General features: G+C 39.5%; 1 protein-coding gene across 1 annotated transcript in view; it reads right to left on the minus strand.

The window, feature by feature from the left end:
- TNIP3 (TNFAIP3 interacting protein 3) overlaps window positions 1-26,692 on the minus strand; it is a 97,796-nt gene that overhangs the window by 53,298 nt on the left and 17,806 nt on the right. The window contains exon 2 of the mRNA XM_024212764.1: window positions 16,345-16,427. Coding sequence (XP_024068532.1) covers window positions 16,345-16,427 — 83 coding nt within the window. The remainder of the gene's footprint in view (window positions 1-16,344; window positions 16,428-26,692) is intronic.

The following is a 26,692-nucleotide window of genomic DNA, read 5'->3' on the forward strand; positions in this document are numbered from 1 at the left end:
AGTCCCCCTGCACCTTGGCTCCGGCTGCCCTGCAGGGTTTTTTTTTTTTTCCCCCTGCTTTGCCTTTCTGGCCGCCCCGCATTTTTTTTTTTTTTTTTTTTGCTTGGGGCGGCACAAAAGCCAGAGCCGGCCCTGGTCAGATCCTATGATTAGGAGTCAGACATTCTTGAGTTCTGATCCCAGAGCTACCACTAATTCTAGAGCTAACACTAACTGAATGTCATTCACAAAATGTATGAACTGGAAGAGGTTTTATATAAATTACTGTAACTTTCAACTAGAAATGTTCAGTCTCTTTGATGCTTTGGACAGTGAAATGATGTTATAGACATGTATAAATCCCTTGCCACTTTAGATAAAGCTCAAGTTATACAGTGCTCCAGAATGAGAAACAGTACTGGGTTAGTTAGGCATCTAAGCCCAGAGCGATTAAATGGCACTGCATAACAAAGATTGGAGTGAAGGTGGGTTGTTGAAAACTGAGTAGGGAATTACTACTAACATGGTATGGTAACTTATCACTCACCAATTAGGTTAAAAAGCTGACTATCAAAATTATACAACATGGCTTGTTGCACTATGGTGTTGCAACAAGATCTCATAGTGAAACAATCCAAATCACAATGCCTCCCGACAAAGACTCTGCACTAAATTATGCCACTGAATGAAGATACCCTAATACCACCAAAGGTGCCACAAATAACTGCAGCAGGCATTCCAGTGACAATTTAGGATGTACATGAGTTGATGTGTGCTTGAGTTTAATCACAAAGGGCCCAGTTTGGGGAAGTTCTTGTCCCTTTGCTGGATTGGACTCAGAAAATGAAATTTAACCCCGTGCACAGTGCCAGCATAAAGACCCATGCTTCTTAACTTCCATTTAAGCCCTATTTTCAGACTATAAGTGACGCATGGGCTGGCCTTCTGTACAGGGTGAGTTTCACCTAAAATGAGCAGCAGCAAGCCATTTCAACAAACATGAATGCAAAGGATTATATGCTAACTAGACAAAATACAGTGCCTTCAGCTATGAAGGGCAAATGGAATAAGGGTAGTACACAATGTGGCTAGGCTACCCTGATCCCTTTAACATTCTTAAGTTATTCACAAAGAAAAATTTACACAAGAAAAAAAGAAATTCTACCTTTTCCTTAACTTTTCTTCTTCTAAAACTTCAAAAACACTGTAGACATTACAAGCTGCACGTTAGCAACATATGTTTGTAAGATTCTTGAAATGTGTATTGTTGCACAGCATTATGCATGAGTGCATTAGTTTGTATGCTCTGTTTTTAAACAAACACATAATTAGGACTTTTTAATGACTCTGTAACATGCATTATGACATACCCATGCTCTCTTATCCACATCCCTCCAAAAAATATTTGTTTCAGCTCCTCCAGATTGCCTGCAAATATGCCTAGTGTATGAAATATATTTGCATCGCATGACAAAATTTATTACACATTATGCAGTAGAATTAAATGCATTTGATAACATCTGGAAGTATTCAGAAATTACAACATCAAAGCAGTCATTTTGGCACAGTTAGGGAAAAGTAGACTGAATATTATTTTCATAATTAATGTAAGTGCCATGATTTACATAACTAATGTAAATACCAGAACCAGCCATAGAAAGGACTGCTGCACTGATGGACAGGGAGTAAAATTAGGCCCAGCCAGAGCCACTCCTACCCCAGCATCCTTTAGGCCCAGAATTTAAGAGACTTGGCCATGCTCTGGATGCACTAGGTTTCCCTCCTCCTGGATTAGTGTATTGTTAACTAGCAATTGTGCCCCTGTGGACTAGCTACCAACTTGGCCAATATCAGGGACTGAAATAGGGGCATCTCAAGCTGAAAGCCTAAGTCTCTACAGCCTGAGCTAAACATTCAGGCTCCAGAGCTGGGGGACTGTAATTGATTCACCACCTCTGTGGATCAAGCACAATGTAGGCCACAACACTGGGTTATATTTGCACGATTTCAGGGTGCAATAGTAAATTTCATTTTTATGTTGTACTAACCTATTTTGTGCATGTGTAGGCGGGTGTCTACGTTCATCCATATGGCACTGGAAATTGTGAATTATCACATAGGCAGGGGTGGTTGTTTGTTCCAGGCATGTGAAGAGTATCTCTCAATTTGTCTGGGTGGGGTAGTTACATGAAGATTAAATTATTAAACTAATTTAATCTAGAAGTGGGAGGAGGGTTTACTGTCCAGCTGGGAGAGTATTATTTCAAGACACAGGAATTGAGAAACATACTAGTATAGACCCCATGGATTGCCCTGCGGCTGGTGTAACTTTCTCTTCATGGCTTTCCCCTGACTCATGGCCTGGGTCAGAAGGCCAGCCCTCAAAGGTCAACAGTCAAAGTCATGAGACCTGTGATCATCTGTGTGATTAATGAAGGGGGTGGGAGGAAGGGTAGCTCCCTTTGACAGACACTCAGCCAGCCAGCAAGCTGTAAAATCCCTCTTGGTAGCTGTTCTCGGCTTGCTTTACCTGTAAAGGGTTAAAAGTCCCCCAGGTAAAGAAAAGGAAGTGGGCACCTGACCAAAAGAGCGAGTGGGAAGGTAGAACTTTTTAAAATTGGGAAAGAAACTTTCCCTTTGTCTGTTGTTTTCTGGAGAAGGAGACACAGAGCAGCAATGCTATAAGCAGGAATACTGTGTAAAGTTTGAACCGGATATGAAAACCATCAGATCATATCTAGAACTACTTTTAACAACCCAAATATGTAAGTAAATTAGGAATGTTTAGGAAGACATGATAAGGTTTATTTCTGCTTATTTTTAAGGCTTGTGGACTCCTCTGTGCTAACCCCAGATGCTTTTGTTTGCTTGTAACCTTTAAGCTAACCCACAAGAAAGCTATTTTGGGTGCTTAATTTTTGGAATTGTTCTTTTAAAATCTAGCAAAAGCCTAAGTTCCAGATGTATTTTCTTCCTTTTTGTTTTTAATAAAAATGTACCTTTTTTAAGAACTGGATTGGATTTTTGGTGTCCTAAGAGGTTTGTGCATGTTGTTTGATTAGCTGGTAGCAACAGCTAAATTCTTTGGTTTTCATTCTCAGCTCCTCCCCGGAGGGGAGAGGGGGTACCCCACAGTGCTCCTTCCTGAGTCCAAAGGGGGTTTTTTTGCATTTGAGTGGTAGCAGCATTTACCAAGCCAAGGTCAGAGAAAAGCTGTAACCTTGGGAGTTTAATACAAGCCTGGAGTGGCAAGTATTTTTTAAAATCCTTGCAGGTCCCCACCTTCTGTACTCAAAGTGACAGAGTGGGGATTCAGCCTTGACAATCTGATTTCAAGTTAATTAGGCTCAAAGGATTGCCTCAGTTCAATGAAGAACCAGCAACTCTCCCTTGCTGTAATGACTATTTGCGCTCATCATTTTATCTAATCTTCTTATTGAAGTTGTGGATTAAACATCAATTTTCCCCCCTAAAATGGTGTCCTGCCCTCCTTCAGGTTGCACTCCTAGGAATACCGTTTGTGAACTGATGATATATCAAGAGAACATATGGCCTTGTCCTGTAGTCCTTTCTCAGGCATAACTTGGACTGAGCCCTAGGTGTCATTTAGATTGGAATAAAGGTTGAAGCAGACGTTCCAGTACTTCTGAGCAAAGCAGGGGATAATATGGAAGCCCATTTGTAATAATTTTGTTTAAAATATTTAAATGTGAAGAATTGCCTTGTTTTGTCTAATGCTACTACATAGGGAAAAATCAATGTATTTGTCATTGTGGAGGGTAAGCTGAATGGTTGTTAAAAGTGAATAGATCTATTTAACCCTTCCACCCTGAATTCTTTGTTATCAGATGGATAAGGTATCACATATGTGGCTCTTACAGTTAAATAGCAGTTTTTGTCCAGTCTCATTTTAAATGTGCCAAACAACGAGGCTTCAACTTAAGAACATAAGAATGGCCATACTGGGTCAGACCAAAGGTCCATCTAGCCCAGTATCCTGGCTTCCGACAGTAGCCAATGCCAGGTGCCCCAGAGGGAATGAACAGAACAGGTAACCACCAAGCGATTCATCCCCTGTCGTCCATTCCCAGCTTCTGGAAAACAATCCTTGTCCATCCTGGCTAACAGCCATTGATGGACCTATCCTCCATGAACTTATCTACTTCTTTTTTGAACTCTGTTATAGTCTTGGCCATCACAACATCCTCTGACAAGGAGTTCCACAGGTTGACTGTGCGTTGTGTGAAAAAATACTTCCTTGTTTGTTTTAAACCTACTGCCTATTAATTTCATTTGGTGACCCCTAGTTCTTGTGTTATGAGAAGGACTAAATTACACTTCTTTATTTACTTTCTCCACACCAGTCATGATTTTATAGACCTCTATCATATCCCCCCTTAGCCGTCTCTTTTCCAAGCTGAAAAGTCCTAGTCTTATTAATCTCGCCTCATATGGCAGCCATTCCATACCCCTAATCATTTTTGTTGCCCTTTTCTGAACCTTTTCCAATTCCAATATATCTTTTTTAAGATGGAGCGACCACATCTGCATGCAGTATTCAAGATGTGGGCATATCATGGATTTATATAGAGGCAATATGATATTTTCTGTCTTAGTATCTATCCCTTTCTTGATGAATCCCAACGTTCTGTTCGCTTTTTTGATTGCCACTGCACTCTGAGTGGATGTTTTCAGAGAACTGTCCACAATGACTCCAAGATCTCTTTCTTGAGTTTTAACAGCCAATTTAGACCTCGTCATTTTATATGTATAGTTGAGATTATGTTTTCCAATGTCCATTACTTTGAATTTATCAACATTGAAATTCATCTGCCATTTTGTTGCCCAGTCACCCAGTTTGGAGAGATCCTTTTGTGGCTCTTCACAGTCTGCCTGGGACTTCACTATCTTGAGCATAATGCACATAGCTAATTATTCCCTCTACTGGATTTCCCAGGGCATGCCATTTTCTCTGTATCTTTATTTTAAACCATGAGCTTTTCAGCAGGCACTGTACCATACATTACATACACTAAATAAATTATAAATTCAGACCTATGAAAAAGTGAGGTAAAAGAAAGTAAATAGCTGAGTTATCTTTGGTCCTATAAAGGTGCCAATGCTAACACACCATGCCCTCTTACATCCTGCCTCAGTGCAACAAGTTTATAGTACAACCTCCATTATCAAGAGATACCTAGGACACCCCCAAAACATTGAGTACTTAGGGGAATCCAGCCCTGACTTGCTGACTGATCCCCCCAGTTATCTGGGCAGTGGAAGCAGTGCAAGAACAGAAGACTGGAAAGTATGGGCAGCGTTATGACTTAAGTTCCAGGAAGGGGAGTGAATTGCTCTCAGAACCTCTTCTCCTAGCTCACTCTCTCCTCCTGCTGCTGAAATGTCACACACAGGCAGTTTCCAGCATTTTAAGCCTCTGGTCAGGTCAAATAAGAAAGGAAATGTAGAAAATAGAGTAGTTAAAATGGCAATAACCAGCCTACATTAGCCTACTACTGTTGCTCCAATCTCTGAAGCCTTCCATCGACTGCCTGAGAGGAAATAATCAGGCAGTTTGCCAGCAGACTTTCCCTATAATCTAGACATCACTTTACTGAAACCTCCCATTCAATGAAACAGGATCATGTCCTCACCTAAAGCTTGGTGGCATGACTCTGATTCAGATACAGAGCTTCACATAAATGAGATTTAGACAATGCAGGTTGCACTCTACAGGTTATTTGCATAACAAGTCAGCAGGCAGGCATAGGGATAACACACATTCTCACTGGAAATCCCATAAAATATATTTAAAAGCTTCCTAGTGCCTTCCCTCCTTTTTATACAAATACTCTGGGTGCATTTCCTCACTGATTTCCCAGAGGATTCATATGGGAAATTGGAGGAGAGGGGGGACAACTTTCATGAGGACAAACTTAACTCCTCATTTCATTCTATTAACATATTATTTTGAATGTGGATAGTATAAAACTAATTGACTTTCAGTACAGTATTTCCCACCCTTCAGAAAGAAGGGATACAGGTTTGGACTTCAGTCCGTTTCCTAAGCCTACCCTTTACTGAACTTTAGCCAATTATTGTCTTATAATATGTAGCCTTGGATTGCCTGTTCTTAACCCATTTCATTATGTTATGCTCCTGTTCGTTAAAGAAATGAATTAAAATTTTGTTAATTCGGTTTATGGAACTTACTGTGAAGTATATAAAATATTAAGCCATAGAAATTCATTGTATTTGGCATGAAAATAAGCAAATGTAATGTTCTGCTCTGTTAAAGAATGCTGTGTGACAAGCTTCATAGAATTTTAGAGAGCCCTAATGAAGCAGTTCTTCCTAATGACCTCTAGACGGCACTCTGAATTTAGCTGTCACAGAAAGTAATTTTCCCAAACACAAACTACATTAGGTTTTACAAAGTTTAAAGGTGCATTTTGTACAATCTTAACTTAAAAGTTGTACTGAAGGAAAAACGTTAATAAATTAAGACATTTTGTTCTGGACTATTTAAGCTGTGCTTTTGTTACTAAAATAACTGTCAGATATCATTGTATTGGATCTACAATGAAAAGATGACATCTACATTTACTGAAGTGTCAAGTTTCTATTAGAGGTTCTGATCATTCATATTATGCTTTTCCTTTTTGTAAAATCAATAAGAAAAAATTGGAAGTGCTTGTATTTTTTTTAATAGGACAAAGTCTTTGCTTTCAATATATTCACAGTGCAAACATATCAACATCTGTGATGTGAGAGAGCCATCCTGATTATGAATATATAGCAGGCTGAACGCAGAAGCAAACAAAGGTAAGATGAGCATAGTACTTCCTTCTTGTAATTTGTAAGTGTTACTTTTATAAGCAAAAAGATCTGATTAGAGCTGTCCAAAAATGGACAATTCTCTTGAAATTTTATCCCGCCACCTCAAAATGTACATCACTTACCTGCAGGAAACTGTGTTCTTAAATGTCACTTTAGTTTCAAATTTTGCTGAAATTCCTATATTGGGAAAAAAAATTTAGAAGCCAGCCTTACCTTATAAGGGAGGGAGAAATATGGGATTCCAAATAATCACCATTTTATTATCATCATGACTTTGTTTTGCAAGGCAACAATCCTCTGAGAAAGATCAAGATTCTGTTCTTTTGTTGCATCTAGTGTCTGTCTGTTTAGGTCTGCACACTGCCTTTAATATCCCCTCACTTATACAGCCTAGCAATCATTTGTCTCCTTTGTTCACTTACAGCCTGATCCTGTACCACTGAAGTCAATAGGAGCTTTGCCACAGACTTTCACGGATGTAGGATCAAGCCTTTATAGAATAGTATAATAATGAGATGTTTATAAAGAATCTCAAATAATGGAAAACAAACAAACCAGTTCCCAGGCCTCATATATGAAGAAATATTTAGGGATAGTAATCTACAGGAGGTCAGGCCCCAAACACATGGAGCTACTTGCCCTCTGATGCAACAACACAACAGAACAGAACTTTCATGCGTTTCATACGGCGGTGCCCTTGTTAAAATGGAATCAATATTTGAAAATTCTCAACTGCCTGAAAAATGAATCCCTTCACAGCCTATGCAGTGATGGAATTACAGGAAGCAGCAGCATAGGCTTGTGGAGACCTTTATCAGATAGACAGACACTAGGTTTTTTGGACTGGTTTAGAGAAAACCCCAAAAATAGTCTCTCCCCTCGTCAAAGGGTATGTCTTTACTTCACAGTTCACCCAGTATATTATGCAGATGTTACTCCAAACCTCCTCCCATCCACACACAAAAACTTCTGACACCAGTTTAGTGATGCTTTCACTCCAAGATAACTGGCCCATCCTGGAGTAAAGCCTAAAGCCCAGGTGCTGCTTTTGCACATGCACTTTGCACAGAGCTCTCCAATGCCTTCTCACAATTAACTGAAAAGAATCAGAGTGTCTCAACTTACTGCAGCACAAAGAACCATGGGATATGCCCCCACAGGTCATAGTACACACACAGGTAGCACAGCACCAGCAAGGACACAACAACTCAGGTACAGCTTTGTGGTGTGGCTGCTCACACCCAGGCTAGGCTAACGTGGGTGCAGATCACTCATGTTAACTCTGTAACGAAGACGTACCGAAAATGACTTCTTAGCGCTTTGGTGAACACAAAGAGTAGATTCAGCTAATCAGGGAACCAGGAGAAGTGCAATGTGACATTGGCCATGTGAGGAATATCACCAGCCAATCCAGCTTGAATCTCAACATGCATCACAAAAAGCTTGAAAATATCGAAGTTTTTGTAGAGCCCCATACAGTACAAATAATTCATGTCCAGAGATCACAGGAGAGCTGGAGCATTTAAAAAAAAAAAAGTGTGAAAGAGACTGATTTGAGTACTTTCACTTTGAGTTAGGCTTTTATAGCTCTGACTCAGATTGCTGCTTGACTCTCAGTCCATTTTTTTCCAGAGAGTTTAGTGATCACGTACTGCTCTAGAAGGGCAGACCTGGAGACTCAAATTATCCACTGACCAGGTACCGGAGTATTTCCCCCCAAATCTCTCTGCCAGTGTTTCATCCTGAATCAGGGTGGGGGTGAGAAAGCAGCTTAGTCTCCAGGGCTATACTGTTCCTCCCCTGTTTTCTGAGGCTTCCCACATAAGTGCCCCATTGCTCCAGTGATATTTGAGATCTGTCATCTTAAAAATGGACTAAGACCACCAATTTATTTCATATAGGATAGTGAGCATCCAGCAGATGCTAACTTCCAGTCATGATTGATCCTAGGTGGCCTAGAGGTGAAAAGTTCTATGCTTCATAACCCTGACCCATTTGATTTTTCCATGATAAACAAGAAAGCACACAGAGCATCAATGGGATATTTACGTTAATTAGGTTGTCAGCCCTATCTTGAGATATAATACACCCCTCATGATCATCTCAAATACAGCCTAGGCACCGGATAAACTTAATGTTGAGATTTAGTTGATGCACACTGCTAGACCAATATTGCTCTTTTATAGAAACGGTGACCAATTTTCATACTGTAATATCATATGACTTGCAATGGCCCAATGCTACTCTAATGTGGTGCTGCTTCAGAGGTTTAGTTATATTATATATATATAAAACCTCAAAGGTTATGTGTGTACGTTCACACCCAACAAATAAGAATACCTAGCTCTTATATAGTGCTTTTCATCAGTAGATCCCAAAGGAGGTCGGTATCATTACCCCCATTTTACAGATGGAGAAACTGGGGCACAGAAAGGGGAAATGACTTGCCCAAGGTCACCCAGCAGGCCTGTGGCAGAGCCAGGAACAGAATTCAGGTCGTCTGAGTTTTAGTCCAGTGCTGTATTTACCAGGCAACACTGCCATAGTATATATAGATTTCACCAAATATATGAAGGAGATTGACTAGCTATATTTAGTGACAGAGACAATGTGGGTGAGGTAATTCAGTGATGTGTGCAAGAACATCGCCTCACCAAACAGTCCAGCTGCAATTAGAAGACTACTTACCCCAGCTGGGGTCATAAAATTGAATCACAGAGGAAATTCTGGGCTAGAGCTATGCTGCCTGAGCAGTTCTGCTTGCTAAATAAAAGTGGAAGATGAACATAAATTTAGAAAACTTTATCACATTATACCCTCCCTCCTATCCCCACCACAACATGCTATAGGTTTAAATGTATTTGCACAAGTCTTCCACCGGTTTGGTGCAATAGTCTAATAGTAGCACATCCTGAGTATTATGAGGGGTGAGATCTGAGTTTGATTTAGTTTTGGTCTCTTGATTTCCAAGCCAGCATGTAACAGGAGACTCATGGATGTAATTCTTGCAGGTCTTTGGGAGAAAGGTCTGGCAAACCCTTTTTTCTTTTTATAAGCAGTGAATCTTTTACACTTAATACTTTTACAGCACAGGATCTTGTGATGGGTTGACAATATTCCCACTGAGCAAGAATGAGTCCTGATCCACAGCCCGTTGAATTAAATGGAAAGACTGTCAGGACTCTGGTCCTTAGAAAAGGTTGCAAGAGATAGAATACAAAAGGAAGAATTTTAAAGCCCTAAGATAAACTACCCAGACCCTGCTGTAAAGTAGAGTTGAGAGAATAATTCATTTTTCAGTTTGGAGGCTGAACAAGAAAAATACAAAAAAACGGGTTGGTTTGAAGCAAAATTGAGTATTTTCCATTTTCCCCTGACCAAAAAAAAAAAACCACCTTTCTTAACTTTTTCCAGCTGTACTGTGAAGGGACAAGTCCATACAGGAGCCCAGAGACAGTATGGGGCTTAGGGAACCATCAGGATGAAGAGAGCTCAATCAATCTCCCCTCCCACTTGCATAAGGGAAAGACTTTGAATTGTGCCTAGCATTTTAAATGCTTTTTTATTGTGGAAATAATAATAAAAAACCTCCCTCTCTCTCTCTCTCTCTCTCTCTCACACACACGGAAAAGAAGTTAGCCATTTATCCAGAGCTGTACCAGGTTGAGGACAAAAACTTCATTTGCATTTTACATCTAAAAAGAATACATTTGAGAATTTAAAGCTAGCTATCAGAGTAGTTCTGACTCAAGCCATATCATCCTTCATATCAAGAAAACTGCTTGTGTCTCTACTTTCACTGCTGCAGGTAGCGACATCATCTGCTCTTTTCTATTCTAATAATTAACTACGAGCCTGGATAAAGATCATATCACTTTCTCCCATATGCTCATGTATGGTCAAGTTGTTAAAATGTCAACTGCAGATAGGTTTCTTCAAAAAATTGCTTTCACATTCTTCTCTATGGCACTGGGCTTTAACACCCAAACTTTTAAGAAACTATAGGGTTAAATGGCCCTTTCATGCTATTTATTTATACATTGTTACCTAATCTTTGCCAATTTTCCAATTAAATTATGTGGTTCTAACTGGGAGACATAATGTAATGACATCCAGTCCCTCTTTTCTTTTATAAGCAGATGTGCAAATCAATGAGCCAGGATTAACCAAAGCTTACTTTGGTTACACAGCACATTGCCTCCTCTTTATATGGTTATTCTGGAGTGCCACCACTGTATGCAATAAAGCAAGCTGAATTTTATAAAGATAGAGTTCTGGACATAAACAACTGGCAAGCTAGTTTGAAATCACCTTGTGGCAGGATTGGTGCTATAGGGCAAATCCTATGCCTATGAGCAAAGCCAAAATAAAACAGAACCAGAATGGACATACAAGACATGGAAACTCTGAAACTAGCAGTAAAGTCTCAAAGACAACTTCACAACCAAGCTTCTCCTGGACACTGGAAGGAATCAGAGACCGGGGGCAGGTAGTCTACTATTGAAAATGGTCATAGCTCCATTGAAGTCTGGGGTTATGTGGTTATGAGATGGGAAGGTACACTGCTTCTTCCTCTTGGCCATCCTGGCACATCATTTGCCAGCTCTTGGCTCCCTCTAGGTGGTTTTCTATGCAAGTGGAATATGGGACTCCGAGAAATTAGCATAGTCACAGGTCTTTGGGGGCTGTTCTCTATGTTTCTCAGTGCATTAACTCTCTCTAATGACTAATTTAATCTCTAATGCACATGATGCTATTCAGTGTAATTTCAGCATGTCTACCTTGCTTGTGTCATAGGTATGATTACTGAAACTATGAATACACCATAAACAATTATAAACAAGGGGCTTTATAGAAAGGATTTACAGCCAGATCCCAGCACCACAGAGCCATATTTTGAGCGGAAATGAATCCAAGAGTCTAGGGGTTAAATCACATGCTTCTTCCCAATGGGTGGCCGTTTTGGACATGAGAATCCTGCTTGGCTACGTGTGCTGTGGAGGTAAGATCCATATAAAGAAACAAATTTATGTATTTTATTAGGGATGGAAGAACTGTCTCAGATAAAATGAAAACTGACATCCCAAAACAGACCATGTTATATATTTGAAAAGGTTAGTTAACATTTCCCCCTATTATTTATCACTCTACGTGCCTCAGTACTTCCTTCCATTATGGAAATGGCCTATAGAATTTGATAGAGAATGGGATCTTTCTCCAGAATTTTTAACCCTATTTGCAGTGGGAATAAATTTATAGCAGTGATTAAATGCTCCATGTTGTTTAAAAATATATATATACAAAACCAATATCCTCTATTTAATTCTGTAGAAGAAACTATATTATTCTCTTAAATTCCATAGGATTTTACAGGAATTTCATATAATACTGTTTAATTTCCATAAAAACTTTGATTGCTCTTTCTGATATTAGGACCTTTGTATTACAGGTTGATCCAATGAAGATCAGATGTGAAACTGACAAAATACCATGACAAAGGCTTTACATGGGGAATTTCCAACCCAATTGGAAGCAGGAAGAACCAGGAAACTTGCAAGAAAACCTGTTTTCTGCATGAATTTCCAGTCTAATTTTGCAGCCTTAAGAGGATCTGATATTAATTAAAACTATCAGTGGCCAGATCCTGAGCTGTGTAGCTCCTACAGAGTGCAACTCAAGTGAAGTCAATAAAGCTGTTTAAGGTTATAACACATGGGTATTTGGCCCTCATGAGACTTTTGGTTGTGGAGTTGGATGTTTTGAACTTCAACTCCACTAATTCACATCTGTACTACCATACATATGCACTCTATTACACATAAATATATATTATCACTAAGTAACCAGCCTATCTGGTAGATTAAATCTATACTTTGACATAAAAAAATAACCCTTTTCACCCCCAATATTTTTCATTTGAAAAGAGTGAATATTGTAAATGATTTCCAACGTAATTCACTTTACTTCACTAAGCTTTGCAAATTCAGAAGTACAAAGAAAAACAATAGAAATTTACCAAAATTGTTTTGAAAACATTGCTGGAAGATCCAGCCTAAATTCATAGACGTTAAGTAAGATCCATTCAAAAAAGAAATTGAAACAAATGCAGAGTCTTTCAACTGAGATGCCTAAGGTCTCTAGGAAAAATGTTTAGCAATAATCCTTTTTCCTTCTTGAGAAGAGGGCTTCACAGTGCAAAGTAGATGATGGGGGTTAAAATGTGTGTGTATTGAGACAAATAGAGAAATCACTTCAACTTTCGCTCAATACTGTTCCAGCCAAAACATCTGCCTGTCACCCCATAAATGTCGCTACATTTCTGTTCCCTTTATGACAAAGGAATGGAGTTTTTAAGGCACATTTAATAGCCAGCAGCTGTTTGGCTGTCAAATGCCACATCTGGAGAAGCAGTGTGCTGTTAATGTGAACAGAAACAATTGCTCTTTAATAGTTTTGCTTAATTTTAAGAATTATACAAATCACAACAACGAGAGATACATGTTCTTGATAGAAACACATCTGGTTTCTTTGAAAACAATCTAAAGAGATCCCAATAATTAACTGAAGCCACACCTATAATCCATTGCATTTTGCTAAAAGATAAATGAGTAAGCCTATTAGCCTGGTGGCATTTAGAAATATCCAATATCACATGCTATAAGGATAATGTAAAGATTGTATATGTGTGAAAGAAGAGGAAAAAGGAAGACTGCCAATACATGTCAAGTGCCAAGGGGCTTGGCCCCATTGTGTTCTGCTTTTCCCTTTTCTTAGAGTTCCTTTTCTCTCGAATCTCTGTAGTGACATATAGCTCCTGCCTACTTCTATATCATGTCATCTGCTGATAGGTCAATAAAATGTCTCCTTTGTTTACTTGACATGGTTGCCTGAATAAAGCAGAAAGAGCCTGATCCAACATTCCTCTTGATCAAGAATGAGACTGGATCCAGTGAAGTCAACGGACTCACTAACCTCACTGGACTTTGGATCAGACAGCGAGAGAATTATGAATGCTACCCACGTGGGAAAAAGTGAACAGAGCACTCACCCAGCATCATAACTCAGCAATCTTTTATCTGCATGTTGATTACTAGTTGAAAGAGGGTCGACATTTTGCCATGCAAATCGATGATTACTCAGTTAACTGGAAAGCTCAACCAAAGGGAACCCTCAAATAGCATGCAAGTTTCTGAACTGGCAAATTATGGTCTCCTTAAACATCCAAATGCAGAAAGCTAATGGTGGGGGGGGGGGGGGCGGGCAGGAGACAGTGAAAATGGAAGTGAAACCTGAGACAGAAAAAGAGACAGAAATTCAAAGCAGACCAAGAATTACTTCCTTTTCAAACAAGTGTAGCATGACTTACCCTTTTGCAGAAACCAATATGCACCAGTAAAACATAAGTATTCTCTAGGACATCACAGCCACAGGAGTAACTCCTAAACACTAATACCAGTAGAGTAGCTGAAAACATAGGTGGAATAACCTGTCATTTCAATAGACATCTTTCTAGAAGATGTTGCATTCTCTCTGCTGGGTGGGGCTGTGATGGCCTGTGAGAGAGAGTGTGCGCATATATATATGTATACACATTTCTATCAAAAGATAAACGTTGGTACTTTATTTCAGCAGTCTTACCAGCCATCAAAAGAAGTATGGCTGGATATTTATAATTAATCCTGATGGGCAAGGGATGCACAAAGTAAGATCTCTTCTTATATGCCACCCAAGCAGGGAGAATCAAGGGAGAGAAATGAACTGGTTATGTGGGACAAGGAAAGGAGGAGTTAATACTACAATACAGTAAGAATATAAAATTGCTTTCTGATGGGCTAGAAATCTATGTTTGAAAGCACAGAAATAGCATTCTGCAGGCCTCAAAAATGCTCAAACACTACCCAACTGCTCTTAAAATTGCTGGTCAGCCTGTGCTCAGCTGTCTGAATGTTTAAATTAATTGCATACATAATTTTGAAAGCACCCAACTGGGAGCGGACAACTTTCTTTTTTCAACTTAGAATGCCAGTTGGCACTCTCCTCTTTTTCTGAATTAGCACTAAATGAAATAAGAAACACACAATGAATATTTATTGTCCCTTTTACATGTTAGCTCACTCCAAGACAATATTTAGATTTATCACCAGCTTTTACCCTTATTGGTGCCTTATGAACAGTGCTCCAGCACGTCAGCTAGTGTAAATTGATATAGCTCCATGGAAGTAAGTGAGATTATGCTGCTTTACACCAACTAATGATCTAGCCCAAAATGTCATGGTCTGTTTTTCCCATATGAACCAGACAAGTTCAGATTTAGCCAAATATAATATAATATATTACCCTAATATAATATCCCTAATATAAACAAAAAAGAGATAGTTTAGAGTTAGTCTAGGAAATGTAGAGTGGTTGGTAAGGGGAAGTCTGGCGATGCAATACAGTTTTTCCCCTTATGCTACCAATTCAAATCCAGCTCAGTAGCGGCTGGTCACGTTACTACACTGCAGTGCCTGCACAAGACAAGTTGGAGTCTTGTTGGTCAGGAGTTCACATCACAGAACCACCACCACAAACTGCCATTAACTGGCTTCTTGTCTCAAAAAAGGTGCCATCATCAGCATGTGGCATGGAAACAACTCCTTTCACATCCATAGCAGTAGTTCTTCCAGGTCACAGTCGAGCTACATGAGCAGGATGGTATGGGCAAGGTTGGAGTTTGGCTGCCTGTGCTATAGCTACTTTTTGGATAAACAGAGAATTCCCATTTCCAGGGATATCCAACCTAGCAATTCACAAAGATTAAAGTCACTAAAGGAAAAATGCCATTTATTTTTTTAAAATCCCCTCAAAAATCCAACTAACAATTAGCTTTTGAATGTTGTCTCCTTTCATTCTCTCTCCGACAAACATAGCACACTTAGTTCTTTTTAAAACCACTTTTCAATTTGTTACTCTCTAGCTAGACAGATACATGTGTCAAAAATTTAACATGTTGATTGGTATTACAGGATTCCGTGGAACATGCAGCATGGTTCTTTATGGCACTTTATAGCTGTACTGGCAAATCTAGGAACTTTAGGTGGTTCTGTGATGTGAGCTACTCTCATCCTGTTTTACACCAAACAGGGTTAGATGCGGGGGGGAGGAGGGGGAAGACTTGAGTCTAACCTACACTATAAGCTCTATCATTAGTAGAGCTGCAATGGCAGTCAGTGATAAATCTTTCCCTTTAGGGTGAATAAGGTCTATATGTACACTCAGTAATTTAACCTATTTCTGTTGATCAAATTAGCAGATATAGTTTTCCAGAGGAATGGCTGGAAGTGAGGAATGAGAGCTATGGAGAAGGATAAATTCCCATTTTGAGGAACACAGACGGGCATCAAAATGTTGATTGAACAACAAGGGGAAACATTGTGTTCAGTTCTATGCCATGGGAAGTGCTGTTTATAAGTACGTTTTCAGTATTTACAGAATGTGTCTAATGCCTTAAAAAGGAGAGATTTTCTGTGATGAATTAATACACACCTTTCAGCCTCAGCAGATTCATTGGTGCACAGCTCTAGAGCATTCTCTGCATCTTCCTTCTTTTTGAGCAGTCCACCATGAATCTGTCAGAAATGGAAGGAAAAAAAGTTACACCGAGGAAAAGAACAGTTTGAGCGGGGACCAGGCCTTTTTGATGTTTTTAGTGCATGAATTAAATGGGAAGAAATAATCATGTTTGAAAGATACTTTTCAGCACTTGGTTCTCTATATCTTGCTCCTTTTCCAATATCATTAGCTGCAGCTGGCTGGTGGACTGTGAGACCACCACTGTTTCTGCAGAAATTTGGACCCTAAATACGTATATTCCGTATGCAGAGACTTAAGGATGACACTACCGCCATCCCATTACACCACCACCCCGCCATAACTAGCACCCGATTTGTTGGTGGGAGGGGGCAGTAGCAAGGCTCCGGCAATCCCAGGCCTCGCTCATGGATCCAAATATTATCCCATGGATGTAGAGCTGAGTCCAAGCACAAAGCAGTGTTTGTGCCCAGAGCAGGAGAACTGAATTTGACACACTGAAGATATATTTGGAGATTTTTTTGTATTCTTTAATAAGACAAGTGGAAGTAATTTAGAATATCAAACTGCTATGACCTAAATCATCCATTAAGGGTCTCTAGAAATGCAGTAATGTTTGACAGAGTTACTCTAAAAAAAGTACTACAGAAGTTTACACAGAATGACAGTCAATGGGTTTATTGAACCATTCTACAGAATTCTCTTTCAGGTCTAGAAATCCCTAGTAAATTCCAAAGCATAGTCCAAAAACTATTATATTCTACAGGAATTGTTCCATGCGACAGAACTCTGAGTGCAGGATGGTGGCAGAAGTAGGAGAGTGGCTTATGAGAGATTCTCTCTGAAGGATCAAGTCTGCTCCCCTCAGGCTTCTAAATGAAGAGGGGTTGCATGTCTGGGCAAGGTGGCTCAGAGAAGTGGGGTAGGGCAATCACAGGATATAGAGAGTCAACAGTTCCTGCCTTCCCTGGTGCTCAACAAGTGCAGTTGCAACAGGAGATGTGTAGGAGATGCAAGGATGGGGCAGCCTCCTTAAACTCTTCCCTTCCCCTGCATATGGGCCAGCCACCATATGGCCCTGTGTCTTCAATGTAAAAGCAGAAAAGAAGAAACTAAATGGAGGGGAACCCAAGAAAAACCTTCTCAAGCAAAGATTCCATCAAGAATAACCACCACTACTCCCTGGGGAAAAAATTGCATTTAAATAGCCCCTTCCAGCCAAAGAGCTAAAAAAACTCAACAAACATACATTTATTAAGTCTCACAACACCCTCATGAAGTATTATTCCCACTACACACATGGGGAAACTGAGGCACTGAACTGTTAAGAGCCTGATCCCATGCCCATTGAAATTCATGAGATTCTTTCTATTGATGGCATTGTGTGTTGACTCAGGCTCCATAACTTGTGGCCAGTCACTGGTTCATTCAGGAATGAAACCCTGAAATCCTCATTCTCACGACTTTGATCTAACTACTGGAGAACAATTGCATCACTGTAATTGCTGTTTTTAGAACACTAGTTTCATCTCCACCTACCTATTGTGACTTGTGTGATTTCAGAATATGAAATGGAAGGATAACAGTGTGAACACCGACATAAAGTGGGAAGTCATCACAACCAAAGAAAGACTGTTTGAAACCAAATGAGTTTTCAATTAGCGATAACTATATTTATTAGTAACATCAACAAACTCAAACCACAACAAAACATTTAATAGACACCATACTGCTTCACCTGTGCACACAGCAGAATCTTAAAATAAAAGGTTACCAGGGTAAAATCTGAGGTGTTTGGCTTTTTTTTTTTTTCTTTCTTAAATTCCTATACCCTCAGGCACTTCACACATTTTAAATGCATCTGGTAATCACTAATTACAAAGATCCCATTAGAAAAGAATGGCAATTCAGTTTCATGTGAAACTTGATTCCAGCTTTCCTGAGTTTTACGAATGTCTTTAATTGTAACAAAAATGTGTTGAAATGCTTAAAGTTGTAGTAGTTTGACTTCAATGGGAGCTGTGGGTGCTCAGTATCTCTGAAAATTAGGCGACTTGCGTAGGTGCCTGAATTTAGATTAAGGTGCCTAATTTTAGATATCAAGATTCAAAATTTGGACCCAGATGTAATAAAAATAAAAACCAGTGAAATTAAAGAAACTGGCCTTAGTTGTTCAAGGAAAGAAAATCCAGAGTTCAGATTGCCACTCCATCTCTAATTCATCCTGCTGGACCTGGGTATTGCAGTTGTTTCAGATCAACATGCCATGTTATGTATTATAGCATGTGTCAAAATATCTAGGCATAATGGGCCAAATGTAGATGGTGCATGTTAGATTCATTCAACCTCATTACATTTACTTATTGATGTGTAAAGGAGTCAAAGTGGATGTAATCTAGATACTGAGGAACTGGGAAATAAAGTTTGACACCTTTTTATACATGCCTGTTAGTTGCTTCACAGACTCAGTGAGCCAAATTCAGAATGGATGTATGGGAGATATGTTATACATTACACATTGGTGAGTGCACTAAAGCCACACATGTTGAGGGCATTATGAAAGGAAGTAAATGTTAAACCAACTTCAACTCTTTGATATAGGGGGATGTTTTAGAGAGTAGCAGCAGCCTTACTTTTCAGATCTTCAGTTTCTGGATACAGCAAATGAAAAGCTATTTTAAGGCATCATTTCAAGGAAATTGCCACATTGGGTCTCATTCACACAAACAGCCCAACCAAGTGCTAAATTCGAATCCAAATTATTAAGCCAATTATGACAAATATGTTTACGGTATTTGTGCACAGTATTAATATTTTTCTAGTAATAACTGATTTTTACAGTGCAATATAATTTATTTACTGGGCTTTTTATTACTAATTGTGAAAATTAAACTTAAGATACTGGAGAATTCAGCTACTTCAAATAAAAAAAGTCATGGAGTCTCTGCAGGAAATGAGTTTGTAATGTTCAGGTAGAAAACTACTGAGAGTTACAGAAAGTGTCTGGCTACTTCCAGGGCTTTTAAAGACAGCAACAGAGTTACAATGATGAATTAGACACATATTTATAAGGTGTAGAGCCAGTTAAAAGAAAAAATTCCCTACAAATTGGCATTTTTCAATTTTTTCCAGAATTTCACACACACAAAAAATATATTTTTCCAATAAATGACCAAAAATATTTCAGTTTTTGAAAGATGTTTGCAGAAAATACAGTTTTTCCTTATTTTAATTATTGAAAAAGCTAGAAAATTGACCAAACATGAGAATTTTTCTCAAAAGATTTCATTTTGGTCAGAGGCATTTTTCACTGAAAAGATACTGACAAAATTTGATCATCTCTAATAAATTGTCATTCAGAAAGTTGAATGACACTAGCCAGCCCTGTATTCATCAAGTTAAGAAGCCCAGAAAAGTTCTTAAATTGTGAGCAAGTTTCTATATTATGTAAATTAATTCCCGTGAAGTTTTCATTTTGTTTATCCTTCAGACAAAATACTGCTCTGCAACAATCCATAAAAAATGGTATAGTTTAGTGCCACAGTGGTAAAATCTAGAAATTGGATTAGAAATGTGCAGTGCAATTCTAGAATATCAGAAATTTTAGTTCTTCCTTCCAACTCTTTCCTCCACCAAATTTCTATGTATGAATGTCTTTCTAATGGAAATCCTGCATTTGTATGCTTTTGCCTCTACTGCATACACATAAATGTCACAAGAACAGAAACAGGTAATCATACAGAAATGAAAGCCACAGGGCTTTCAGGCTTGTGGGAATAGAAGCTCTTTGTCTCTCTCTGTAGGTAAAATGAGGTAATTGTGGGGGGAAGGAATTTGCATATGCTGCTCTCTGGCTTCTCCTGTGGGCAAAAGGGGAAAACTGAGGGTGCTCCCTATCTGCTGACAGATATAACTTGCATACAATTTAGAAGAGTTTCATAAGGTGCCGAGAGCTATGCCATCTGATGATACCAGTCAGCTCTGTGTTTTTGGGGAACCAGGGCGCAGTATCTAGCCTGTCTGACTCATGAAAGACACCCCCATACACACCAGTCTCTGCTTGAACCAAAACCAATCAGAGAAAAGGCTTGCAGAGAGCAGCGTTGGAAGACACACCTAGACCCCTCGTGACAAGAGTAAGACATTTCCGTTAGCATACAGAATGAAGAACAGAGACAACTCCCCTAGCCTCATCTGCATGAAAGATGGGACAGAGAGACTTCTCCATTTGCATACAGAATGGAGAACAGAGAACCGCACTGAACTCTGGGACCAGAAAAGCAGGGAAGCACTGCATCATGGGGGATTTCTGCTCCAGATGTTAAAGAACCTATGCCTGCACACACCCAGCTCAGCAGTTATCAGACCAATTCTAGTAAGGAATCCTTGATTGATATCCAAAATACTGAAGCGGCCTAGTTGCATTGTGAGCTCCCTGGAAGAAAACACCACTCATAGCCAAGAGTGATCAGCTCCTATTGTCTAGCCTAAAGAAAACTCTTGAGTCATCAGTTTACCCATAAACAAATCTAGTGTTCTCCCTTGAACCATTGTATTTTCTCTACAAAAATCCCTACTCACCCTCCAGTAAGTGTTCTGATGCTTAGATCCAAACTATGCATCAGTTCCACTGGGACTCCTGACTGATCGTGCTGGGGACTCTGCCTGTCTCCAGTACTCAGGACCCTGAACTACCATCATCACCCGGGAACCCCGACCAGTTCAAGCCTCATGGAGTGGGGGAGATCCCCCCCGCCTTCTTTCGCTCTCTCTGTTTTCATTTCTACCTTAGGAGGGGACTTGCATCAGGGAGGAGTAGCGCTCCATATGAAAACACACGTGACACAAGAAGTACATTGATAGAATTACAGAACCCCCCTCAAGAACCCCCCCGAATAAATGAGCATACACCAAAGTAATGGGCAAATCTGGTAACACTGAGGTTTCCCCATGTTCCAAACTCATATACTGCATTAACTGTGGATATGTGAAAGAATGTTCATGTATGATCTAGAATTGAGTAGGCACAAATTGCCAGGTGACTGAGTTGGGATTGGACTGCATTTGTGAATACAATTGGTAAGGCTTCTCCTGAGATACACAGTTTGGAGTGGGTGGGCTCTAACCAACAGGCAACTTGTTTATTCTTGTTTCTAAATCAATTTGGTTATGACCTTAGGTTACCAAGACCCCTGCACGTGTTTGTGAGCGGAAAAATATTGTGAGGGGCCATTTAGATTTTAATGGGCTTCGTTTGAGTACAGCTCTTTGTAGGGGCTCAAGGCAAACAAATTTTAACAGGGGATTCCAGATACCACACTGAATCTAGCCTAGCAGAAGAGTCTGATCCCCAGTAGAAACGTAACAGAATTATAATGCTTGCAGTAAGTGTCTGTACTGGCATCGATACAAGGGGTGATGTGTCACATTATTAAGACAGGGAGGTTTTTTCTTTTTTAGAGCAGATGTTTTCAGACTAATTTATTAATGCTAGAGTTAACAGAAAATGCACATTTAGACCCTAGATCAATGATACTCCAGCTTTTCCAATCTACATACCCTGTGATAATAGAGATTCTCTCATAGAACAAGTTCCAGCCAGATGCCCTCAAACCATTTCTTTTCACAAATGTTTTATTTTGCAGACCACCAGAGGTTTACAGACTATAGCAGTTTGAGAGCCACTACCTTAAACTATGTATTCTGATCATTAAACAGGTAGTTGTCATTGTATCATTCAGGCAGCCCACCATTACAAAAAAGACAAGAGAAACTGTACTCTTCCTCTCAGTCACCTAGCTGTTTAACTCAGTTACCAAGTTAAGGAAGTTAGTATGAAATTACCATCACATTTCACCAACAAAACTGAGAAAAAGCATGGGGTAATAGAAGGGACATTGTGGCTTTTCTTAGGGAGAAAATATGCTAGTGAGTGAAACTTGAATATAAGGTTACCAAATTATGCAAAATGTATTAACTCAGAAAGATTCTATTCAGTGTCACACATTTTTCAGCCTAGACACAGGTGTTAAACAACACAGATTCATATAATGATGAGATAAAAGAGACGCACTTAATCATTCTAAGTGGTACACATATTACAACACAGCCCCAAAGTAAGTGGAACTCTTGTAGTTACGAATGCCATTGGTAAACAAGCCTGTAGGTCATGGTAAGTGTAAGTGGTGTGTGGGTGTTCTGTGGGTGTTCTGTGGGAGGAGTTGGAGGAGAGGGAGGAAGAGATAGGCTGTTACTGTAAATGTGATCAAAATATAAAAGCAATAGAGTAGAGCGTATTGTGTGAAAAAGTTCTAAGCTACACATACCGAAACTAATTGAGGGGGGAAATAAAGCCTTCAAGACTCTTTCCCCGTCATGTTTTTGGGGAAGTCATATTTTAAAGACTAATACTTCAATGATCTGTTTCCATCTAGAAAGTCATTTCCAGGTTTGGCTTTTTCACCATAGTAATATTTCCACGAGTGTTTTACAAGACTAGCCTTGAACCAGCCATTAGTGTTTTTCTGCTCTTACATCAGCCTCTTCACTGAAGACTCAGCATAGCCATTTAAATGCAGTAGAAAGATCACACCGAAACACACACAACGCAGAGATTGCCAAATCTTGGGACTCTTCTGGATCTGCTTTTGTTTCTTCCTGATCCAGTGCTCAAAATGCTATATTATGTAGAGTCCTTGATTAACATTTTAAAACTCGAGGTCAAGATTTTCAGAAGTGAATAGCGATTATAGACACCTGAACATTTTGTTACCCAACTTGATACATGTAAAAATATATTTGATACACTTCCTGTATGGTGTTAAGCTACTGGAATAAAATTTAACTCATCTCACTATTAATCTTATATAGAGTATGATTCTTTATCATTTGTTATGGTAACAGTGCATTCAGAGATGTACAAGAAAAAAAACACCACCACAAAAATCCCACCTTGAAGATCCTGCAATCAGAGAACACTGGAATCTAAAAGCTAATAGATAAGCTGTTTAGAGAGACACAAACCTTTTCAACAGAACATGCAGAAAAAATCCACTTGTTTGGAAAAAGACAGAAGGTCAATTAAAGCCCCAATCCTGCAGTCTCCACTATGGAATAGTGGGGAAGGTTTATCGCACATAGGGTGAGGAGCAGAAGCTGTGGTTTTGTACTATACAAATCCTTTGACTCTAATCCAGCAAAAGGAAATAGACTAATCCTCCCAACACTCACACAGATACCCACTAGGGTGACCAGATGTCCCGATTTTATAGGAACAGTCCTGATATTTGGGGTTGTGTCTTATATAGGCGCCTATTTTGTCCCACTCCCTGTCCCGATTTTTCACACATGCTGTCTGGGTGACCTAATACCCACTGAAGGCATTGGGGTTTGGATGGACACAGGAGGCCACTGCACGATTTTCTTTGCAGGATCGGGGCCTTTAAACCCAGTAGTAGGTTGTCTGGGAATGTTTAATAATGGAACTTAAAGCCTGCATTTATTCAGCAGTTATTTACCCACTCTTAATACTGTTATATACTTTGTCCAGGTAGCGTTATGGGTATAACTATATTTTAAAGTCAAAGACTATCATTAGAAATAGACTATAATAAAGGGCAGGGAAACCAAACTGGAGTTTTTAGGCACATTCATCAATTGATTAAAAATTGAATTAATTTAACTGATTTTTTTTTCAATTGTTTCACATCTGAGATCTCAAGAGTAGAGGTGGGTGAAATTATTCAGGCAAAACTTCTTTTGGCAGAAAAAAATACAGTTTCAGGTTGACTGAAACATTTCAAAAGTTTGGGTCAAAATGACTTTTCATTAAAAAAAAAATCAAACTAAAAAAACCAAACAAAATGTGTTCAACCCAAATCACTTTTGTTTTCCACTTCTGCAGTTCCGTGAAATTTTTTTTTTTTTTAAATCTTTTAAGGTCAACCTGAATTTTCTCTCCCCCAACTCCCACCAAAAATAATTAATTAATTAATTAAAAATCAGTTATTTGCCTGGCTCTCCTTGATAGCCAAATTTAAATGTACAGCAACTATTTCTGGATGTGTGATTACAAACCCTCTTCCTCAGAAATAAACAAGGGGTTATAGCAGAAGTGTCACCAAATGTAGGCTCCAGGCCCACATAGGGATTTACTCACACAGACCACAGTGCTCGTTAGGGTGATCAGATGTCCCGATTTTAGAGAGACAGTCCTGATTTTTGGGTCTTTTTCTTATATAGGCTCCTATTACCCCCCACCCCCGTCCCGATTTTTCACACTTGCTGTCACCCTAGTGCCCGTGCAGAACTCCACTGAAGTCAGTGGGATTCCATATTTGGATGGGGCTCTGTATGAGTGAATCCTAATGCAGCGTCGGGCCTTCAATTTGTGGGGTTAAAATGCAAGTCCAGTGCAAGGAGTATCAGCCCTATACTTTCAGTTCGACTGAAAAAAGGCACAAACCACAGGAAAGCAACAAGTATCGCCAAGCTGTCCAACCCACTTACAATGCCTCTCTGACAAGAGTACCCAGCCCTTTCCTTCCACCGTCAAACAAGTACAACAGTCACAGGGAATTAGTGAGAAAAGCTGGTTATTTAAAAAAAAATCCCTATTAAGTTAGAAACAAATTACAAATATCCTCAAATTTTGATGAGTTTCCCCTTTCTCTGCAAATATTGCATGCATCTCGGCTAATAATCCTTCTCTGAGACCTGAGGAGACTCCCCAGTAAATCATCTTATCAGTCCATTTTATATATAGTAGAGAAATACTCCCATTTGCTTAATAGTTCACTTGTTTACTGGAGCATGCTACGTTTTAATTAAGCCAACACTGATGTGCAGATTTGGGGGCTGAGCCAGCAGCACTTTAGGCCCATGCATTGCATACTGTTTTTTTTTATGAGGATAGAACAATGTTAGAGCACATAATTTGGTTAACTTAAACCTCTAAAAAAAACCTCAATAAAACCTCTAAAAACATGAATACACACTCTATTTTAGGCAAATTTATTTGAACATAAGCTTTCGTGGGCTGTAGCCCACGAAATCTTATGCTCAAATAAATTTGTTAGTCTCTAAGGTGCCACAAGTACTCCTGTTCTTTTTGGGGATACAGACTTAGGGCTGGTCTACACTGGGGCTGGGGGTCGATGTAAGATACGCAACTTCAGCTACAGGAATAGCGTAGCTGAAGTCGACATATCTTATTTTGACTTACCTCGGGTCCTCACGGCGCAGGATCGACGGCCGCGGCTCCCCCGTCGACTCCGCTACCACCTCTTGCCCTGGTGGAGTTCCAGAGTCGACGGGAGCGCGTTCAGGGATCAATATATCGTGTCTAGATGAGACGCGATATATCGATCCCCGATAGTTCGATTAAATCGGCGGGTAGTCTGGACGTACCCTAACACAGCTGCTAATCTGAAACCTGTCACTCTATTTTAGAACTATACAAACTGTTTCTTTTTTGCAACCACAAACATTCCAGTTCTGGTGATGTTGCCTAAGAATTCTACTGGACCTTACTCTGAGCATATTCTGTATTTCCAGTTGGATTAGTACTGTGAGAACAACCTTTCCAATGGCATTGCCAAGATAATCTATATTTAATATTCATTAGCATGTAAAAAAACCTGTAGGGTTTTTTTTTAAGGTGGGGCATGGGGAAGGAGGAAGTAACTGTTTAGTGCTTTGTAAACTTCAGGTTATGCAATGAACAACTTGTGCTTTATTATTTATAAAGCACCACAGGGTCAATGGACAGCATAGCTCTTTACAATCTCAGTAATAAAAGACAGACAGCGGAAAGGGAAAGAGAGGCAATGTAGAAGCAAGGTGGTCAGTCAGTTAAGTTTGGTATATGCCTCATTAGCACAAGGGGTTTTACTTTTGCAAATTATAAGGAGAGCTACATTAAAAGACGGGAGAGAGCAGAAATGGGAAGTTGCTGGTGGAATGCTAGTTAAAATAGAGCAAGTCTTTAGAGGGGATTTGGAGCCCATTGACTTCAAGGGGTTTTGGAGCAGACGCTTGGGGCATAAGGAGTTTGTTCAGCACATGAGGGGAAAGGAGATTGTTCCAGGATCAGGGACTGCGAGGGATGTTAGTAAAACAAAAAAACAAAACACACACACAATGGCTTTGGGAGAGGAGACAAAAGGGGGGCATACTTTGCAAAGAGTAACGTACAAAAGAGGGTACAATCGGAAACAAGAGGTAAGATGCAGATAAGTTCAGCACTGTGCACAGGCTTAAAGGCAAGGCTGAAGAGCCTGAGTTTGATGAGGAACTCAGTTCT

The sequence above is a fragment of the Terrapene carolina genome, unplaced genomic scaffold, assembly GCF_002925995.2.
Source record: "Terrapene carolina triunguis isolate 2854851 unplaced genomic scaffold, T_m_triunguis-2.0 Scaffold66, whole genome shotgun sequence".
Taxonomy (NCBI): domain Eukaryota; kingdom Metazoa; phylum Chordata; order Testudines; family Emydidae; genus Terrapene; species Terrapene triunguis.